Source organism: Physeter macrocephalus, chromosome 4, assembly GCF_002837175.3.
Source record: "Physeter macrocephalus isolate SW-GA chromosome 4, ASM283717v5, whole genome shotgun sequence".
NCBI classification, from domain to species: Eukaryota; Metazoa; Chordata; class Mammalia; order Artiodactyla; family Physeteridae; genus Physeter; species Physeter macrocephalus.
The window spans coordinates 119,935,650-119,956,338 of NC_041217.1; the positions used below are offsets into that span (position 1 = coordinate 119,935,650).

At 33.8% G+C, this 20,689-nt stretch overlaps 1 protein-coding gene across 5 annotated transcripts in view; it reads right to left on the minus strand.

The window, feature by feature from the left end:
- TNNI3K (TNNI3 interacting kinase) overlaps positions 1 to 11,547 on the minus strand; it is a 280,116-nt gene extending 268,569 nt beyond the window's left edge. For 3 of the 5 annotated variants that reach the window (XM_028489254.2, XM_028489258.2, XM_028489257.2), the window contains exons 1-3: positions 11,430 to 11,547; positions 6,188 to 6,340; positions 5,469 to 5,577 (exon numbers count right to left, since the gene is read on the minus strand). In XM_028489254.2, coding sequence (XP_028345055.1) covers positions 5,469 to 5,577; positions 6,188 to 6,227 — 149 coding nt within the window. In that variant the 5' untranslated portion in view covers positions 6,228 to 6,340; positions 11,430 to 11,547. Of the gene's footprint in view, positions 1 to 5,468; positions 5,578 to 6,187; positions 6,395 to 9,042; positions 9,095 to 11,429 lie in introns of all 5 variants that reach the window. The other 2 variants (XM_028489256.1, XM_028489255.1) reach the window with 2 other exon arrangements.
- Positions 11,548 to 20,689: the final 9,142 nt, after the last annotated feature.

Sequence of the window (20,689 nt, forward strand, 5' to 3'; positions counted from 1 at the left end):
ACAGAAAGAGTGTTTGAGAACAGGCTGCTTCAAGGTTTTTTACAAGATATTCCTGTAAAACTATTACTTAGCTAATTTTACCTAGACAAGCAAGAAAAGAAATAGACAGGTAGACAGTCTTGGGACAATGTGAATTCTCTGCTTTTTGGTTTGAGGTCTTTTGGTCGTTGTTTCCTGTTTCATTGCTAATTAACACAATGCACTTATCAAATATACCAAATAATCCTTTCACTCAATTTTATTTTTTTAAGATGGAATTTACTCCCTCAATACTCTACTTAGCACCTTGATAGAGAATTTCACTCTCCTTTGGTAAGGTCAGTCTGTGATGTTTCTGGAGCTATTCATTTTATAATAGCTAATTTTCATAATTGGTTATAGTTCTGAAAAAGTAGGTTTTGGGAAGATATTTCATTTGGAGCATAAGTATGGTGGACTGCAGCTGGGCCCAGAGGAACTTTTCAGGGAGAAAATAAGCAGGAAGTTACATCTCAGAAAACCTCCTTTGTTTTTTTTCTTTTTCAATTCTTCTAAATATTGCAACTGCTTTCCCATGGAACAGAGCATCCTCTTGACTACTTTTATTTATTAAACCTAATCAATTTCAAAGTGAGGTATTAGCATTATTGACCAAGGTATAGCTACTCAATTACAAAATGAGATTAAAAATGAGAAAAAATAGGGTTTTTCTGATCATGTTGAAAAGTCATAGCACTGAAAAATTATAACTTCTTTGGAATCTCTTCATAGACATATTACAGATTAAGCAGATTAAAAGTAGGCTTGACAATGAAATCAGAAAAACATAGTCCTAAAACTTCTAAAGATTTAAAAACATTGAAACAAAATAATTTAATTGGAAGCCTTTTAAAAGTTGCATGTGGAGACCCATCATGTAAGTGGTTTTCAAAGTTCATGTAAGGGTCCGTGTATCACCAAGGTGTGCGAGTGGGAGTGTAAAATATATTCTTCCACTCCCACATGCAGGGACAGTTCTAGTACACAGGACATAGCAAACTTGTAGAGTGGCATGGGGTAGGTGAAAAGTTTTCAAAGATAATTCTTATCCATACTTCTTTCCCCTTCCTAGTTTGAGAAATAAGATCATGAAGATCATACATTTTGAAGTGAAGTACAGATGGATGGAATCCCTGCACAACTGTACAAGTTGTGTAACCTGGCTCAAGCCAGTTTAATTTGATTAGCCTTATTTTCTTCAGGTATAAAATGGCAAGTGCAATACCTACTCCAGAAGGATGTGAACATAAACAATGACGATTAGTTTTTAACTAACATTTTTGAGTGTTTACCATGTGCCAGTCACCGAGCTCAAAGCACGTTACATATATACATTTACGATTACATGAGCTAATGCATATTAAAATACCTAGAAGCATGCCTGGCATATGGTAGGCACTAAGTTGTTAATTTGTTTTCCTTTCAAGTGCTATACAAATAGCTATTACAAATACATACAAATATAAATAAAGCTAAGTGGACAAAGAAGCTGCCTTCAGTGAACACATATACTAGAGGTTAGACAGAACTGTAAAATGAATAAAGACAACACCAGGTAGTAAGTGCTATTATATTGATAAACATAAAGATCAGAGAGAGCAAAGAGGAGGAAATAACCACACAATGTACTTCAGTGTACCACTTCTGTCTTTCCTTCTTCTGCCTTCTCTATTTCCTCATTTTTTCCAGTCTCTCCTCTATTATCTCAACAAATGTTCAAAATTATGAGTGAATTCAACTTTGTTGTGGAAGATGAAGGAACATTCAATTTCCATTCCTCTTCTTTCCCATAGCAAGCTCTTCTTTCAAAGCTGCTATAAATTGGCATAAGCAAGATAATGGTTAGTTCTGTTTGTCTTTTTTAAGTTTAGTACTTATATTGTTCTGTACTATATTGTGGGTGAAAGCTATACCAGGAGATTGTGTATTTGAGGTGACATAAGTCTTGCTTTATGATGCAGAAAATCTCTTTTAATGAATGGAATTAGTTTCTACCATAAATGCTATAAAGAAACTTGTCAACAAATGAAAACAACCAAAAAGCTGCAAAAAGAAAAAACACAGGCAAATCCATGTTTACACTAGTGATCTATGACTCTAGTATTAAATGCTTCTTTTTAGGCACCTTATAGTTTTCTTTCTATCTATATGTTTAGAGGAAGCCTGATGTCAAGCAGCATTACACAGTTGTCCATCACAGAAGTATTTCTTACATCACATAAAGCATGAATAAAGATGAGAAAGAAAGATTCTAAGATTTAACACCTAAAATGTCCTAGATACTCGATTAAATGTGATCTCATACAATATTATGTTTAAACTTCCCAACTACTCTGAAAATTTTGGTGTGTAAGCCAATGAGTAAGACAATTTATATTCTCAATATTCCATTCTTTTCTTCCCTTGTCATCCATCATATTATTCTAGAGAAAAGAAAATCCTGAGAACTCTGCCCTAGGCAGGATTGACTTTCTTTCTCTATGATGCTATCTGCCTTGATGGAAGCAGACAAAGCAGAGTACTCTGGTTCTGTTTGTTTCTTTGTTTGCTCCCTTGACTCTCTGTAGACCATACTAGTTGCCCGCTTTCTGTTTTCATATTCCTCATCCCTTCACCCATATAACCGCAGGCAGAGTTCTCAGTGCAACTTAGGTATCTTTCTAGAAGTGTAGTTTTCAAACTTTAGCTGAAGTATCATTTTTAGCATGCAAAAGTATTACCTGGGGAGCTTGTTAAAAATTCAGGTCTCTGGAAATCATCCCCAGAGATTCTAATTCATTTGATATGGGGTAGAATCATGTATTCTAAAATTTTTGCAAGAACTGCTGGCTATTTTACTGCGGGAGGTCCTTAGCCCTTGGAGAAACATTATTCTAGGCTGTGGGTAATCCTCTCCTCAGCCTCATTATTATCACTTCTGGCTAATGGGACATTTCTGTAGGTTCTTTAATGGCTTCAGCACCAGGCTACCAGTCTTCCTCTCCTCAAAATGCCCTACCATTATTCTCAGGGAATTTGACATCCATTTTGATGAGCCTTCTAATACTCTAGTCTGAAAATTCTTCAAATACCTCTTGGTTACAATCTTTAAAAGTTATATTTCAGATTTTGGCACCATTTTGAATTGTTCTAACATTTTACATTCTTATTTTTGAAAACATCCTCTTGATATAAAAACACTTTATCCTAACTTTCTCACTTCTTAACTTTGAATAAACTATTTGTTACTCCCACTTGGTAATAAAGTCTTCAGTCTTTCAAACTGCCCTTATTTACCCAAGCAATCATGATAATAGAAACCTCCAGTTATTCAATGCTTACTGTGCATTAGGCCCTGTACTCAGCATTTGACATCATTTTTCAAATGTCCTGTAAGGTCGTTATTATTAACCTCATTTTACAGATGAAAATGAGTCTCAAGATTAAGTAATATACCCAAAGATACATTGCTTATAAATAAAAGAAACTGGATTTAAAACTATGGTTGCAAAATCCTTATGCTGACTGACACAGCTTTCTTACTCAGCTTAGGTAAAATGGTCAAGACATTAAGTTTTCTTGCTACCAGTAGACTTTCCATGGTACCCATCCATTCTTGCCTATATATCTTTACTCAACTATGCCTTTTATCTGGAATGCTTTACAAAACCAATGAATAAATCAAGACAACAAACCTTCTTTTTTTGTATTTGAAAGCCATCTTGTTTTTTCTTCCACTTAGCACTTGTCATAGGCTGTCTTCTCTGAGTTATTTATATATGCCTTTCCCTTCAACCAGATTGTGAAACTCCGGGAGCAAGAATCAGTGTGTAGTAGGAAGCTGGGGAGACCTTGCTACAAATCACAGTTCCAGTGCTTACTGACCATATGACCTTGACAAGATCCAACATCTCTGCTCCTTACTTTATTATCCACCAGAAGTAATATTATCTATCACACAGAGTCATGGTGTGGATTAAATAATGGTTTATATTTGATGTGTCTGGAATAACACCTTGAATATAGCTGGCACAATAAATCCAGCTACAGTAGGACCTGCAGAAAGAGCTGCTTGCTGTTGATGTGGTAAGAGAAAAAAGTACATTTCAAGCTTAATCCTTAAAAGGATGTTTGTTTAAATTAGCCTTGACATATTTGCATAATACTTCCCAAATTTAAAAAATAACAACAAATAAAAGAGATTTTAACTTTATAAAGTTGAGGAAAATCTCCAATTTAATCACATTTCATTCAGCGTATTTATCTGTCAATAAGAGCTAGAGGGTTTATGATTAAGTTCTACATTCATAGCTCTTTTCCAACAAAATTAATATGTATGTATAAATCTATTATACCAAAGTGCCAGTCACATCTCTACAGGACTTTCAAATGTTTTCCCATAAGTGAGCATATGATAATACTTGCAAAAGTCATCCCAGTGTATCTTATCAGGAGTGTCAAAGTTGAATTAATCATTTTGGGCTAAATAACACAGAAAATTAACTACTTCCCAAACCATAAATTGAATACTTATGAAGGCCTTATTAACCCACTGACAAATTTTATATAAACTATATTATACATGGGTAATTTTATGTGCCAGTTATGTGAGCTTTGTATGTTTACTATATCTGAAATTTGTTTTGAAAAATATGTCATTTGGTCATTGCTTTACACTTATTTTCCAAGTAAAATGGTTAGAGTTCTTTGTCATCAGTGCATTACATGAATAACACAGCTGTAAGTGAACATGGCTAATTGGCCTTTGTGGAACTTTGCCTCAGTCAGGCAGTTAACTTAAATTGACTCTCCAAAATAGATTGTTTCTCAATGCCAAGATTCAATTTCTCCAAAAGGTTGCTTGTGTATATAAGGGCTCTGCCCCTCTTTTCTGAACATTTTGTGTCTTACAAGGTTGTGACAATATGCCAGATTATTTTTATCTTGTTATCATGGAACAAAACCCACTGAAAGCCTGAAGCCAACATTACACATTGGTATATGATTGTTCAGGGGAAGAATGATACAGTTTCATTAACAGGCAGTGTTTCAATGTCAAGATATGGAAGGGTTTGTTAAAATTGGAGTTCTCTAGTAGTCCAAAAAGAAAAATGTGGCCAATATTCTACCACCACTTGGGAAGAGAAGTCTTACTGTTTGTTGCTGGCATGACTCACAAGAATGATCTAATTCTAGAGAAGATTATTCAGATCAGCAACAGTTTGTATTCAAAGGCTAGCCTTTAGGTTCCTTTCTCTTTAAACTTTAGTGATGGGAACAGGCAAGGCATATTTTAAGGAGATAAGATATTTGCATTTTAGGGGCTATATGAATGGGCAGGAAGAGATAACCTTATATTCTAAGGTTAACACAGGAGGTTATATGGGTTGTGTTTTTAAACACAGATATAGCTAAAAACTAGATCAACAATGAAAACACTTATACAGAGAAATAATAACTGACAACTTTACCCAAATATATGTCTTAGTTCTGTAAGTTCTTTTTCTTTGATCCGCAGGTCATCTTCTAATCTTTCTATTACAATAACATAAGATTCACTGACTTTCTTCTTCCATTCATCTAGTAAAGAAAAACAAAAGGAATTGATTCATAGCTCTGCTTTGCAAAATGTAGACACAGATCATAACATACAAGTGATTAAAACTCTGTTTTTTACTCTGAATTATACAATACTTAATTTAAATTACTGACTGTGAGTTTAAAATGCAGATGTTTATACGTAAAATGCAATCATATTGAATAGTAGTAATTAAGAACCCATTTGATATTGGATAATATATTTACATAGAAGAATATATTTGACTTATTTCATTTGATTTTATTGCATTATAATTACAGCAATCTCTAGTTGCTAGACATGAGTTTTTAGGTTTTAAATACTAGACACTTAAGATGTAATCCTAAAATCCCTATATTCAACAGTATTCCAAAATTTTTTCTATAACATTATACCTCGGAACTAGTAGAAACAGAAAATTATAAGAAATTTTCTGTTTTTTTCTAAAGATCTTTCAGAGAAAAATAATTTGAGCTCAGATAATCTTCTTAACACTTTCATATAATATGTTGTCTTATCCTCTTGTAAAAATTAGCAGATATTCCAGTGAAATGTTAACTATATATAACAACTATTGAACTATATTACATTTAAAGATATAAGAATAATTACCAGTACAAGTTTGGGTTGGTCTGGATTTATAATTTCCCATTTGTTAGAAGATTCTCCTTTTCCCAAGTGCAGTTCCTCAGGTTACAAGATTCCAAGTTCAAGTGCAGTGGCAGTCCAGTTGAAAAATACTTTGATAGTCTGGCTAAAAATAAGCTGACCGCCAAATGGAATGTCATACAACAATGACAAAGAACAAAATAGTTTGTGCTTTCAAGGGTGAAATCATAAAGGGAATTAATCAGTCTGTTTAAAAGAGCTGTATCAAAGATAAATAATAAATGCTTCCATAAGATTATTTGCCTTCATCAATTGGTTATCTACCTGTATATACCTTGATGGGCATTTCTTTAATCTAGAATATGATTCAGTTATATCTGAGGTTCACAAAGAGCCATTAAAACTACCTAGATCTTCTTTCAGGATCATTTTCTCCTGAGCCAAAGTAATGGCAGTTGGAAAAGAGTTACTGGTGATATAACTTGTCTCTAGAGTATATATATATAATGGAAACCCACATCTTATGGCATGCTACTAATAGAAATGAATGTAAATTTGGCCACATCTTATGGCATGCTACTAATAGAAATGATTGTAAATTTGGCCTAGAGTAGAGCTATAAAATTATTTTTGTAGGAAGAAATTCTCAACATAGACCATGATTAATTTACACCACTTGTTGATTATATTGACCATAAGAGTCATAGATAAGAATATGACACTGAGTTCTACAAATAGCAATTCATGAAATAACAAGAACAATAATATCACAAATAATAGGACGGAATGCTTACAGTGTGCCAGACACTAGTCTAAATGCTTTACATACATTTTGTCATGTATACCTCATACAATCCTGCAAGGTATATATTATTCTCATGTTATAGATGAGAAAAATCCATATTTGCTAGCAGGTGGAGGAATCTGGAATCAATTCTGAGTCTATATGATTCTAAAGTCCAAGTTAGATATATTATTGATGTCTCCCATAATTCCTCTTTAATTCACCTCCCATTTACTTCATGGGGGCATTTCTCTTTGTACATGCATATTTCTATTGATATAAATGAACTCAGGGTAAGATGGAGAATAAATGGAAAACCCAGAAAGAAAAGTTATCTAATTTTTAACTATATATTTCTTTTGGATAATGTAATTATACCTAGAATATATACATTTCAATCTTGAAATTCATCTCCAGAGGCTATAGTTTCAATGTAATAGGTATGAATTTTATATTTATTATAGTTGAATGTTCAAACAACTGTTTCCTTTTGAAGCAAATGCTTAGACAAATTTATTATTCCTCAAAACTTTTTCTCAGCAAAGGTAACTTAAGTTCCAGATGGAGGGTCTTCATACTGATCAGATATAGCTGGAGAAGCAGGTGTCTGGGGTTATGGACATCTCTGTCCTCCCCTGGATATAACTTTCCTTATCCCTCCTCCTCAGTATATGCTGCCATGGCTGTTAATGTCTGTTACACTGTGGTGGCCTTTGGTTACTTGATCCATGCACTCTGCATTTTCCTTGTTTGAAGGCCAGACATCTTCAGTTACACCAGCTTTCTCTCAGCACTTGTGTGACCCCCCATCCCTTCAGGTCAGAAAGCCTTTGCTTTCCCCAGACATGCTGCCCCCCGGCCCATCAGCCTAGGCACCTGATTTCCTAAATGCTTGGTACTGGAGACCAAGCATTCAGTACAGTCCTAAAGATCAAACTGGATAGTCTTCTTTAAGAGGCTTGCAATCTCCCAGGGCTACACCTTGGGAAGTAATGCACAAGTGTCCTTCTCTCAGATTTCCATGGTTTTTGTACCTTGAATCCAGAGGGACAGGGATGGGAGTCAGGGCTCTTGACCTTCTTGAGGACATCTAAATCTGTCTATTTTTCCCGATTTTATTTCTGATTTCTCTCTCCACTATTTCCAATCTTATACCTGTGTGTGTGTATGTGTGTGTGTGTGTATGTGTGTTTGTGTGTTGCCTCTACCAACGAAAGAAAAGCTAGTTCTTATATCATCTTACGTTGTCTTTCCAATTTCCTCTTTGGTACATAAATTTAATGCACTGATTTTTAGAACTTTTCCTTTTAATTTTTGAAAATATTTGTATTCTCTCGGAAAGGCTGGCTCTTACAAATTAAAGCTCAGACTTTCAAAGCTACAATTTTTGCTGAGTTTGAAAATCCAATCAGCAACTCAATTGAATTTTTCTACACCCTGAGGCAATAAATTTTGCTAAAGAATGGTGAAAAGGATAATCTCAATACCTAAAATATTAAATGTTATTGAATTTCCTACTTCCAAAGGAACACTATCTACTAGCCCTTTTATGACTGTGAGTCTAGGTCATGGATTGAGGGCAATGGAGGTGCCTTCAGGGCGGTGAAGAAAAGGCTGGAATAAGTAAATGATCCAGGATAACAATCCTGCTTTTCTTTCCTAAAGAATCCTGGAGGGCATCCACATGGAAGCAGAAAATATTTCCTCCGCTTCTCTGTACATTTCTGTAAAAATTATTTTTACGCTGAGTTGATAACATGCTCTAAATTGAACTCTACTCTACCAGTTCTGAGATTTCCAGAAGTGCAGAATGTCATATATTATCAAAAACACAACCTAATTACAAAAATGGTCACCTTCTCAAACTTTAGTGAGAGTAGACACTATCTGAGGAGTTTGTAAAAAAAATAGAAACCGGGGCTCCATACCAAGAAATTCTGATTCAGTAGATCAGGAGTAGGGCCTAGAATATGAATTTTAACAGGCACCCCTAGTGATTCTAACGTAGATGCTACTTGTAGCTTACTTCGAGGAGCACTATTTTAAAATGGCTTAAAGTGAGATGCATACTCACTGGAAGGTTTTTGAGCCTTTGAATTCCATGTAAGAGAAAAGAGGAGAGAAAACTGAAATAAAGAGAAAAATAAGATTGTTTCACATTCTCAGTGGGTTCTATCTTATGGTAATCAGTGAGGCAATAGATGATTTGGCTGTGCATATATAGTGTCATATTGTAAAGCTGAATCACAAAAGTGGAAGCAACCAAGATGCCTTTTCACAGGTGAATAGATAAACGAATGTGCATGGACATTCATACAGTGGAAATTTATTCAGCAATAAAAGAAAGGAGGTACAAAGCCGAGAAAAATCATGGAAGAAACTTAAACGAATATTGCTAATTGAAAGAGCCAGTGAGATAAGGCTGTATACTATATGATTCTAACTAAACGACATTTTGGGAACGGCAAAACTTTGGAGACAGTAAAAAGATGAATGGTTACCAGGGGAGCAGGGAGAATGGGAGGGAGGAATAGGTGGAGCACAGGAAATCTTCAGGGTCATGAAAATCTCCTGTATGATATTCTAAGGGTGGATATATGCCATTATACATTTGGAAGAAACCACAGAAATGTAAAACACTAATGTAAACTATAGACTTTAGCTAATAATAATGTATCAATATTGACTCATCAATGGTAACAAATGTACCAAACCAACTTAAGATGTTAATAATAGGGGAAACTGTCGGGGGCTGGGAGGAGGGAAGGGAAGGAATATGGAAACTCTGTGCTTTCTGCTCTGTTTTTCTGTAAATCTAAAATTGTTTTAACAAAAAGGTTTATTAATTTTTTTAATTAAGGAAAATATAAAACAATAAATAAATAAGACCAAAAAACAGTAATTCTTTAACAAGACCATTTGAGTTTTTCCAGGAATGTTTGTTTATAACTTATAAGGAAAAGCCTTCTCTAAGGAATACATAACTAATAGCATTCCTTTTTCTTTTACACTTGCTTGTGTGTTTTTTTGTTTTTTTTTTTTTTCAGTCAGAATGTCAGGGTAGATTTAGTAAATACCTTATTTCTTCAGCTATTCCTTTTTGACCAACCTCCGTGTTCTACTGAATTGCCTAAATCTAATGTTAATGCCTTCATGTTTTCAACTGATTTAACAGAACACTTCAGCATATACATAGATATGTTCTAATACTCCTTCAATAAGCCTATTTACATTCTTTTTGAATTCCTTTATTTTCAGTTATATGATTTATTTATCCCAATCTACACTTGTGCATCTGCTATTTATATCTTATACTAGTCTCTTCATAAATATTTAAAAGGATGCTTTTAAGATGAAAAATACAAATTTGACCTTGACACTTCTCCTACCTTTATGATTCTAACAGAGAAATTATAAAGAACATATATCCCATGAAATCAAACTGATACACTTAGAATAATTATTATCACATTTAGGATGGTGAATTCATTTACACCTAAAAGCTAGATCATTCTTCCACTGTATAAGTGTTCTTGTTAAGATGTGCCCAAGCTTTAGGAAAGTTTAAATTTTTGATGTGTTGCATCTGGTTGACAAGCAATTAAAAGAATCATTGCTTTAAACACAGTAAACCAGAATTACTAATTGGTATATATTTAGGTTTTTTCCTTCTTTTAATAAACATTAAATTACTCATATTGGAACAAAGTTATCTAAAAGAAAAATTGAGCACTAAGATGTCTATACTTATTCAATTAAAATCACTCTTTAATTTCTTTCTAAACAATATATTTTTGTATTAGACAAGCATAATTTGTAAGATTCTTATTTGTCAAACAAATTTTCTTTCTTTTCCACTAGAATATCTAAATTTATGGTATGTTGGATGGAACTGTAAATCACCATTATGAATCTGAACATTGTTGAGGTAATATTCAGATTAATCCTCAAAAATGAATAGGACTTGTTATATAATATTGAAAGTAACTATTATATAATAATGAAAGTAAATGTGAAAAAATCAATAGCATAGTAATTTAAACAGGTGTTCTCAATATCTCTAACTGTAAGAGTATATTAAAGAAAGAAAAAATATTACTCTTTTTGTTTCCAATATTCTATGACTGAAAATGAAAAGATTTTAACCTTTCTTGTGCGTTCCTTTGTTGCTGGGTGAACATGAAGTAAAGTTTATTAAAGAATCTAAATTAAACAGTAATATCTCTGTCATTGGCTAAAACTTTCTTTCCCAAATTGATAGGACTTCTTTCAATTGTCAGCTTAGCTCTTTATTTGTTGATTGATTCATTATTCATTCAATAAGCATGCACTGTACCAAGCACTCCAAAGAGCTCACAGGGCCAGGGATAGACATGTAAATAGGCAATTGTAATAAAGCATCTGTATTATGATAGAGACATACATGACTCATAATGAGAAGATACATTTAATAAAGCCTACCTTTAAATTGGAAAATATTTCTCTGAGGCATTGAAACCATCAGAACAACCTAAACTTCATGACTCAGGCCACTTCCATTCCTTCTTCATCCTTCTTTCCCCCCTCCTAAGAGTCAGCTGGCCTGCTAAGGAAATAACATTGTGTTGTAATTAAAGTTCAATTAATAACTAATTATTGTCTTTGGGCAAATACCTTATTTCCATGTCTTGAGGTTTGTCATTTAAAAACAAAGGAAAAAAAGGTGGAGAAGGGAAAAAAATTAGTTCTACTTAATTTTTTCTTTTTACTTATCAATTAGCCACTTGTGGCTGTTCCTCAAAGTGAAAACTAATTTGATGTTGGTAGGACAAATTACTTAAAGTTTCAAAAATGGATCTATATAACATGTGGTTGTTAGAGAGCTTGCTGAGTGATTCTATACGAACAGTTCTTTGCTTAGTCCCTCCAAGCAGAAACAATCTCAGTAAGTAGTCTGTCTAAGCATAGTTATCATTATTTTTGTTACATCTCCTCCTATGTCTTCTTAGTGGAAGAATAGTGATAATGGTTATCATGCCATACACTTTCATGTCCCCCTTCTTCCCATTTGATATCATGTCAATGTCAGAAATGGCATCAGCCTTTGGCATGTACTCAACAGTTCTTGATTGCCCTTCAGTTTACATTGTCTAGTGCAGTATACCACCAATCAGAACTGACAATGACTGAATTGTAAAATGTATTCTATCCATGTAATACTATAATTGTGGAACTGAGCTGGCTCCCTTCACATTTGAAATTTTATAACATATAATCTTGAATGTCCTGAATATAAATTAAAAGGAGTGCTACAGTTAAATTAGTGTAAAGTTGTTGGGGCTACAAAAAAGTCAATTTTTACCCACAGCTTCATTAACAGATCAATACTTTTGGTTGGGTGAAAGTATTTGGTTGGGACAGTTTATAGGTCCACACAATATCTGATTTCTTCTTGCAGGGGCTATTTCTCTGAAGCCAGTTATTAGGGGACTTGTTATAGCAAGTAATGTTTCAGAATATCCTTAATACCAGGCAGACTTTTGATAATAAACCCAAGTGCTTCCAATTTTATATAGTCAATATATGCCCTAATATATTTACATCTAATTTTATTGGCAACCAAATAATATATCCTTCCCATTCAGAATTCAAGTTTAATAATCTAAGTACATATAAAAAATTTATGTTTTCAATTAGAATTTGTGAACAAGTTACATATGTTTTCTTCACAATTTTACCCCCTTCTTTAACATGGATTATCAAGAGTAGACTATAATTGTTGTGAACTTGAAGACAATTTGTTTTAATGTAAAGCCACATTTAGAAGTTAACACTGCATTTGAAGTGTGTATTGTACTTTCCCAGTTTGGTAACCTGGAGAGTGATTGCCTTTACTATTCCTGCTCGTGTCTCCCATGAAAAGTAGTATTCCTACTTCAGGACTCAGTTTAGGTGTCAGCACCTTGGAGGGGTGTTCACAACTTCATAAACTATTTATGCCACCTTCTTCTTGCTGTATCTAGATTCTGCTTTGTCTCTGGAACCCATAATTGTGGCCACTTGAGCTTCATACTAATGTGGGGAAGGAAGATGTGAATTAGTAGATTTATCTCAGTCTAAAAACTTAAAAAAATTGTCAACCACGCTAGTGACACTTTCTGTGAATTACAGAGTGGTAGAAACTGTTAGAAGCACCTCCATCCTGCCTGAGGATCCCCACACTTACCATAATACAAACCTTACTTTTTAAGATCACAATCTCCCCTGAGATCTAGAGCAAATAATGCAACTTGGATGTCTCACATGGCTAGGTATGTTAAGCCATGGTGGAATATACTAGACTTAAATTCCAAGTCTTAATTCTAATTGTTTAAGTTGGTCTACTATGTGATAACATTTCCTAATTGTTGCCCAGAGTTATCCGAGTTGAGGTCTAGTTCTGATTACACAAACAGTTAACTTAAAATTGTCCCCATATTTTCCTTCTTCATATATGCAGCCATGGAAAAAATGATGGAGCCTTTGGTGAAGGGCTATGAAGGATTTGGAACTTGTGAGGGCTTAGGTATATATATCAGAGTGAGAGATGAATGTTTGTCATCAATTGGGGTTTAACAAATTAATTCCAAGGTCATCTTTCTCAAACTTTCACTTCTCATAATGCTGAAAGGCATCCATTTCATTTAGCTACATAACGGTTAACTTATTAACTAATCACAATAGTTATCTATGGATCCTCTAAACACCACATTTCCTCTCTTTGAACTATTCCATAATTCTCATTTTTTCTATTGAATCTGGACATGTACTAATTCACAAAATCATCTTAAGATGATCTATCAGGGCAGCATCCTTTGATGTTATTAAGGATGGTTATTATACTTGTTCCTTTTTGATGGTCAAACATATTTATATTTGGCAAGTATGCACTACAATTATATATGTGTGTGCATACAGATTATATATCATAAATATGCATACATTATGTACATATACAGTGTGTATATATATATATATATTTATACCTTTTACAAGAGCAACAATAAAACAAACTGACATTGTAAAGTCCTACTCTGAGTTAAGCCCTATATGAGGGCAACACTTACTTCTATTAAAGCACCCATTAAGGAAGATAGAATTAATGCATTCATCTCTCCTGTTAGGCTGTGAGAAACTTAAGAGCAGAAATCATGTCTTACTCATTTTTGCATTCCCAACAGCCTAGCACAGTGCCTGATGGATATAGATATAAATTTAATTGTTTTGGATTGAATTGAATTGAACTAAACTGAATCAAACTGAATTAGATTGAACTGAGTAGAATCAATTCCTTCAGTAAGGGAAGTATTACTGAATATTTCCCTTCTCAGTTCTGGAACAGAGGTAAAGTGAATACAGATGAAGCCATCATCAATTCTGTAGACAAAATACTGCAGCATTTTGAAATTCCATGCAAAGATAAATAATTTTTAACCTCTTTATTTTCCTCATCTTCCTTTTAAAAATTTATCTATATCTTAAGAGGTTTTTGCATTATTTGGAGTTACTAGCATTAATCATTTATACAAGATATATGATACTCAAGCAATAGTTTACAAATCAGACTTCAGGGAGATTTTTTAAACACTACAATTACCAGGACCTATTCATGATCAACTAAATCAGAATCCATTAGGGTTAGGCCCTTGAATTAGAAAAAATCAAAACTCCAAAAGTGATTTGGACACAGCTTGTCCATAAAATAAGTATACAGCAGGGTCCTTACCTATATATATGCCTGCTGAATATAAGCTAATTTTACATGCCTGCTGAATATAACCTAATTTTTTTTTTTTTTTTTTGGCTGTGTTGGGTCTTTTGTTGCTGCCTGCGGGCTATAACCTAATTTTATATTCAAAAGTATCACTTACCCTACAAAGTAGCTTTTGAGGAGTGTCAATGAATGATGCAAAAAACCCCCAAAACAAACCAAAACAAAAAAAACCGCATGCTATATAATTTAAGAAGAGGAAAGGACTGACTAAAGAAGGATTTTTGAACATAGCATTACTTAAATAGGTCTTACTTCTTGTGGAGTTTTTAAAATCTTGGAACAGAAATAACTAAGCTTGAGCATATGATAAATTGAGAGCTTGGACACAATTTAAATCATTATATCATTAGAGAGTTCAGAGAAATTATTAAGATGATGTTCATTAAAATCCCTATTATTGCTCTATACAGTAAAACAAACTAAACAAAACTGATGGGATCAAAATAATTTAAACTTAATTTTGATTTTTTTGAGACTAAACAATTGATGAGATTAAGTTGGGCAAAGTCATAAATATCAAATAACAGTACATAAAGTGGTAGCAATGGTGGAAAATAGGAACAGGAATGATAATAAGAGTTTCAAAAGGAAAAAAAAGTCAAACCAGGAGAGCTTAGAAAAATAAGAAAACTTTAATTATCAGAGGAGAGAAGCACCTGGGGAGTAGCATAAGCCAGTGTCTATCAGTGAGAGGACTATGCAAAGTGTATATGAATTCCTGGTACATTACGGCAAGAAACATTGAGGAAACTGAGTGGTGTAAAGAGAGACATCATTTCATAGAGAGGATAACAAAAATTTTGCTTGTAAGTCTCTTGAGATTACATTTGAAATGTAGTATTCAATGCTGGACACCTACCTCATTATCATGAAAGAAAGAACAATCAAAGAAAGAAAACTTTTCTTGGAAATACAGAAATGGGTTATGAAATATATTTGTTCTGGCTAAAGACAGTAATTGTACATATTCTCTAAATGCTCCTTTAACAATTCCATTAAATTTTCCTAGATATAATAATTGAATTAAATTATGAATTAAATTGAATTAAATTGTTTTAAATTTAAATTTGCAAAAGGCTTTCTAGTAAGTTCTATCAAACCATTCCAAACTTACATTGCCCAGTGGCCTTTGGTGTTCATATATCTTAACTTAGGGCTTAATGCAGATCACAGGGAGCTAATGGTAAGCTAGGAACCAATCTAAAACACTGTCCAATTTTTATACTTTGCTCTACGTTGAGCTTTCTGCTTAAGTAGAAGACTTTATTCTATTTTGACTCACTGGAAAACTTTGAAGATGGTTTCATTGCTTTTGCTAATATCTGATTATGGGCTATAAAATATGTATTTATGTAAGTATTTTGGTTATTACTGATGTTATTTTTCTACTGTGTAGCTTTCTACCATGTATCTTACTACAGAAACACATACTTTTTGCTCTTTAAATCAGATTGATATAATAACATCATATGTGGTATCATTTATATATTAATAAAAGTCACCTGCATACTGAATTTTTAGTTCAGCACAGATGATGATAAAACCTTACAAAGACAAAAGGTAGCTCTTCATGCCTAAACGAAAACATTTCCCAGAAATATGTGTTTAAAGAGAATATAAAATACAGGATTAAATACTAAAGTGTTGAGATCAATCAGCTTTTTTTTTTTCAGGTTCAAAGTAAATAAGCCTCTGTGAAATATTATATTATGTTAACCTGCTTGTGAACTTTCTTTTTCCCAGCTTCTTCTTGGTTCAGTTCTACACAGTTCAGCATGTACTACTTATGGTTAAGCAAACTTATCACATGAATCACCACTTTCCCTTAATTTATAGTTTTACTAGGAAGTGATCTGTGGGGATATACTGGATTTTTTTTTTTATTTCCCTATTTCTTACTGTTCAACAGAGTCTAGTGTCAACTTTGTCACTTGGTAGCCAAATACTAGAACGATTACCCTCACCCATCACACACACTACTACTAGTACTAGTACTATTATTACTACTACTACTACCACCACTGCTACAACTACACCACTTCCTCCCTTCTTCTCTGAAAAAGATTATCAATCTTATTTTTGGTCAGCATTTTAATTTCTAATAAGGTACCTAGACATTTTTATAAAAGACCCTAAGTTAACCTAAAGTGTAGACATTTCCCCAAGCCACTCATTCTCACACATTACACTTCAGACTAGGCCTCTTTTAGACCCTCCTATGACCAGGCACTCTCTCCTCCCAATCTTCACAAACACTGTTCTCACTGTTAATATACATTCCCTTTCTCATTCTCCCTCCTCCTACCCGCCACAAAAACAATCAAAGAAATATAAACAGGCCAATCTTATTCTCCTCTTAGGTCTCAGTATAAATGTCACTTCCCCTGACAGGCCTTTCCTGATCATGTAGTTTTGTTAGTCCCTTATCCTGGAAGCTCCCATAACATCCTGTAGTTTGCTTCTTGTAGCTCTAATCACAAGTTACTGCAATGGCTTTTTCCCCCCTGTCTTATCATTTTCTAGACTGGAAAACCCTGAGAGCAAGGAAAAATAGCCCTAGTGTGTAGCAAAGGCCCTGACACATAGCTAACATCCAATATACATTTGATAATTTGAAGTCAGAGAGGGCATAACAGTGGTCTATATTATTTATCTGTTTGAAACTATAATCTTATTTTTGAAGGAACTATGTAGATTCATTTCCTACTTCAAAGCACAAACATTGAACATGCCTTTTGTCTGCTTAGGCATTCCCTGACTTCCTCTGTAAAACAGTTAGTTTATCATCTCTATAACAGGCATTATGCTAGGTGCTGGGCTGTTTACTTCATTATATGGTTTCTTTAATATGGACTAAAAGGGATGAGGTTCTAGATGTTTACCTTATCCCATTTTTTTCCTTTTTAACCCTTCCTAAATTTAGCATTTGCATGATCATTACAGTCCATGACCATGACATCCACTACAAAAATATACCATCTACTGGTGCTATCCCTTCCACTAATATACAATGCCCTCTACTATTAAAAATATACCATCACTAGGGAAAATATTGAATAATAATTAAAGAATTATAATTTATGCTTCATATAAATGAGAATAGATGACTGATTTTTAAATTCTAAACAAAATATAAAAGTAATAATCACAAAAATAATGAAGAAATAAAAATAACAGAGTATTTAAAGACCATTTTAGAGAAAAGCTTGAACTAAGAAATATAAATGGAAAATGGAGTACATTTTTGCCTTGAGGAATTTGCTAAAAACAAACATTTGGTCTTAGGTTTCAAATAATCAGAGGGTGGCCCAGGGCTCCCACATGTTGGAAATTCTTAGAGGGGATTTTTGATATATTAAGCTGGAACTCCCCCTAAAATATGCCTTCAGATTAAGGATCAACTAGAAGTAAATCTGTCATACTATACTCCAGACCAAAAGAATTGTGGAAAGGCTGTTCGGCATTGAGCAAAACAGGATAAATTAAAAAGAAAGTAAAATAAGGTCCCTGAGAAATTATGGCCCTAAATATGCTCACTATGGATATGTCCTGTGGATGTGCACACCTGGTGGGCTAGAGAACCTCAGCTGAACATAGTTTAAGATTGTTACCAATTGGTAATGCCTCTCCAGTCTCCTGACAGAAGCAAATGCAAAGCCCCAGGAGCAGGCTCCATTCATCTTAGGCCATGGGGAATTTCTACAGATACTTTACCAAGGACAATGAGCAACAAACAAAATTAATCTGACATACAGGAAAGCATGGCAACATGAGCTGAAAAACAAGAATCAGAAGCAGATCCCACTGACTTCAGCTAGTGGTATTATCAAATACAGTTTATAAAACAACTGTGCTTGCTTACCATATTTAAAGGAAAAAAGAAAGGGTAAGCACAAGAGAGATGACAATGATAAACTATCTCTAGAGAATAGGAAACTCTAAAAAGGGAAAAGCAGACTTCAATGAAAAGGAAACCCTATGAAGTAAAAAAAAAAAAAAAAAAAATCAGAAATTTTTCATTTCATTTTTTTCCAAATATTGTCAAGAAACCAACTAAATTATGTTTTCATTTTAAATTCACATCTTGAATTTCAAATTGAAAAGAAAAAAATATACACCCTCCAAAAATTATTGATCAACTTAATAAAAAAATGGTTAACAATTTTATTGTGTTATACATTTGAATTTTTAGAGCCCCAAATTATTTTAAAAAGATCTTTGTAAAGTTTAACTCTCTCCTTTACCTAATGTTAGCCATTATTGCTGAAACTCCCTTATTTCGGATTCCTGATATTTCAAAGACCACTGGGAAGTAACTATATTTATTTTGCTCTTAGTAATTCTTAAACACACATGGACTCAAAGCTCAACCCAAAATATGGTAAGCACAGGACACCTGTTATTCCTTGATTTCTGTCTGAAACAAAATTATTAGGAGTCCCTGCTATGATGATGGTGTATTCTGGGCACTTCTTGGAATAAATAATGTACAGGAATCATTCAAATGCATATTCAGTGGGAAGCCATCTGGCTGCGTGTGAATTTATGAATATTTTAGCTTGCTCAGCTAGTCAAAAGTAAAATCTGGCACTTGGGATTATCATGTAAATTTGTGACATATATTATAAAAAATTTGCTTCTATAAATCAATGATTGACATATCTACTAAAGCATAGTTTCTTTCTTTCATCATTGATTGAGTCCACTTAAACTATGTATAATATGGCATGCTTAGTTTGGAAGTCATCATAATTCAACTTGAATTACAACATGCAATGTTTTATTAAAATAGTTTCAAATAAAAAGAGAATCTCAGCATTGGGCTAGACTTTATAGGTTACTGTAGGGGACACTGTGATGTGGCACCCACATTTTTTCTTCAATGAAGGGCTTATTACCTTATTACTTTAGCTACCAGGAGTGCTGTCAGTAGACACGTTTCAGCTGTCAGCCCCATTCACAGACTGCCTCAGCCACAGAGAGCTATCTTGCCCAAGATACTCCTTCCCAAGATGTCCGTATCCAGTGATTTGGCTGGATTGATTTGGGCTATAAATTGTGGCCACTCTGGTCCAACTCAGGACAGCACTAAAGTGCCATTCTGGCACCAGAACTCCTCCTGAGATTAGCCAATCAAGACTGTCATTGGGCCTGCATCACAGCTTGACTTCTCCCTTCTTCTCAATCCTGCTTCTGTTCCCTTCCTTGAACAATTATTAGTCTCAAGAGCACTTATTAAGAAATGTACAGCACTCTAAACTCCATTTCAGATCCTGCTTTCCAGAACACTCAACCAGCAGCCATTATCTAATCCTACCTCTTACCTAAAACAAGCACTTCTTGGGAAAACTCTTGTGTAAATTGTATCCCAATCACTTTGCTTCAATACTTCTGGCATTAGGAAGCTTAGTATCTCATAAGACAATTCACTCTATTATTGAGCAAAGTTATTTCTAATACTGTATAAACACTTTCTTCCTTGTAACATCTGAAACAATATGAAACCAACTTCATCATCCTACTGATTTAATCATTAATGAATTAAATGGCATTCTCATGAATGCTCACAATTTATAGGAGAATTACATTTTTAACATCTTTGAGAATTATACTTTCATAATTACAAATATAGATTTGAGAGTTGATAGCACACAGATGATATGAGAATGAATGATACCCCAAAGGAGTAAATGTGGGTAGAGAAACCTAAACACAAAGACCTGTGACCTTCCAGTGATATGAGGTAAGAATGATGATGAGGAACAAGTTAAGGAGACTTCAAAAGAGGGGTGAATGAGTTAGGAAAAGAACTAGTAGTGTGGGGTTCCTTGAAGCCAAATGAGGAATGCATTTCAAAGAAGGAGTGATTACTTGAGACAAATGTTGCTGAACTGGATTGAAGATGAAAACTAGATAGAATACTGAATTC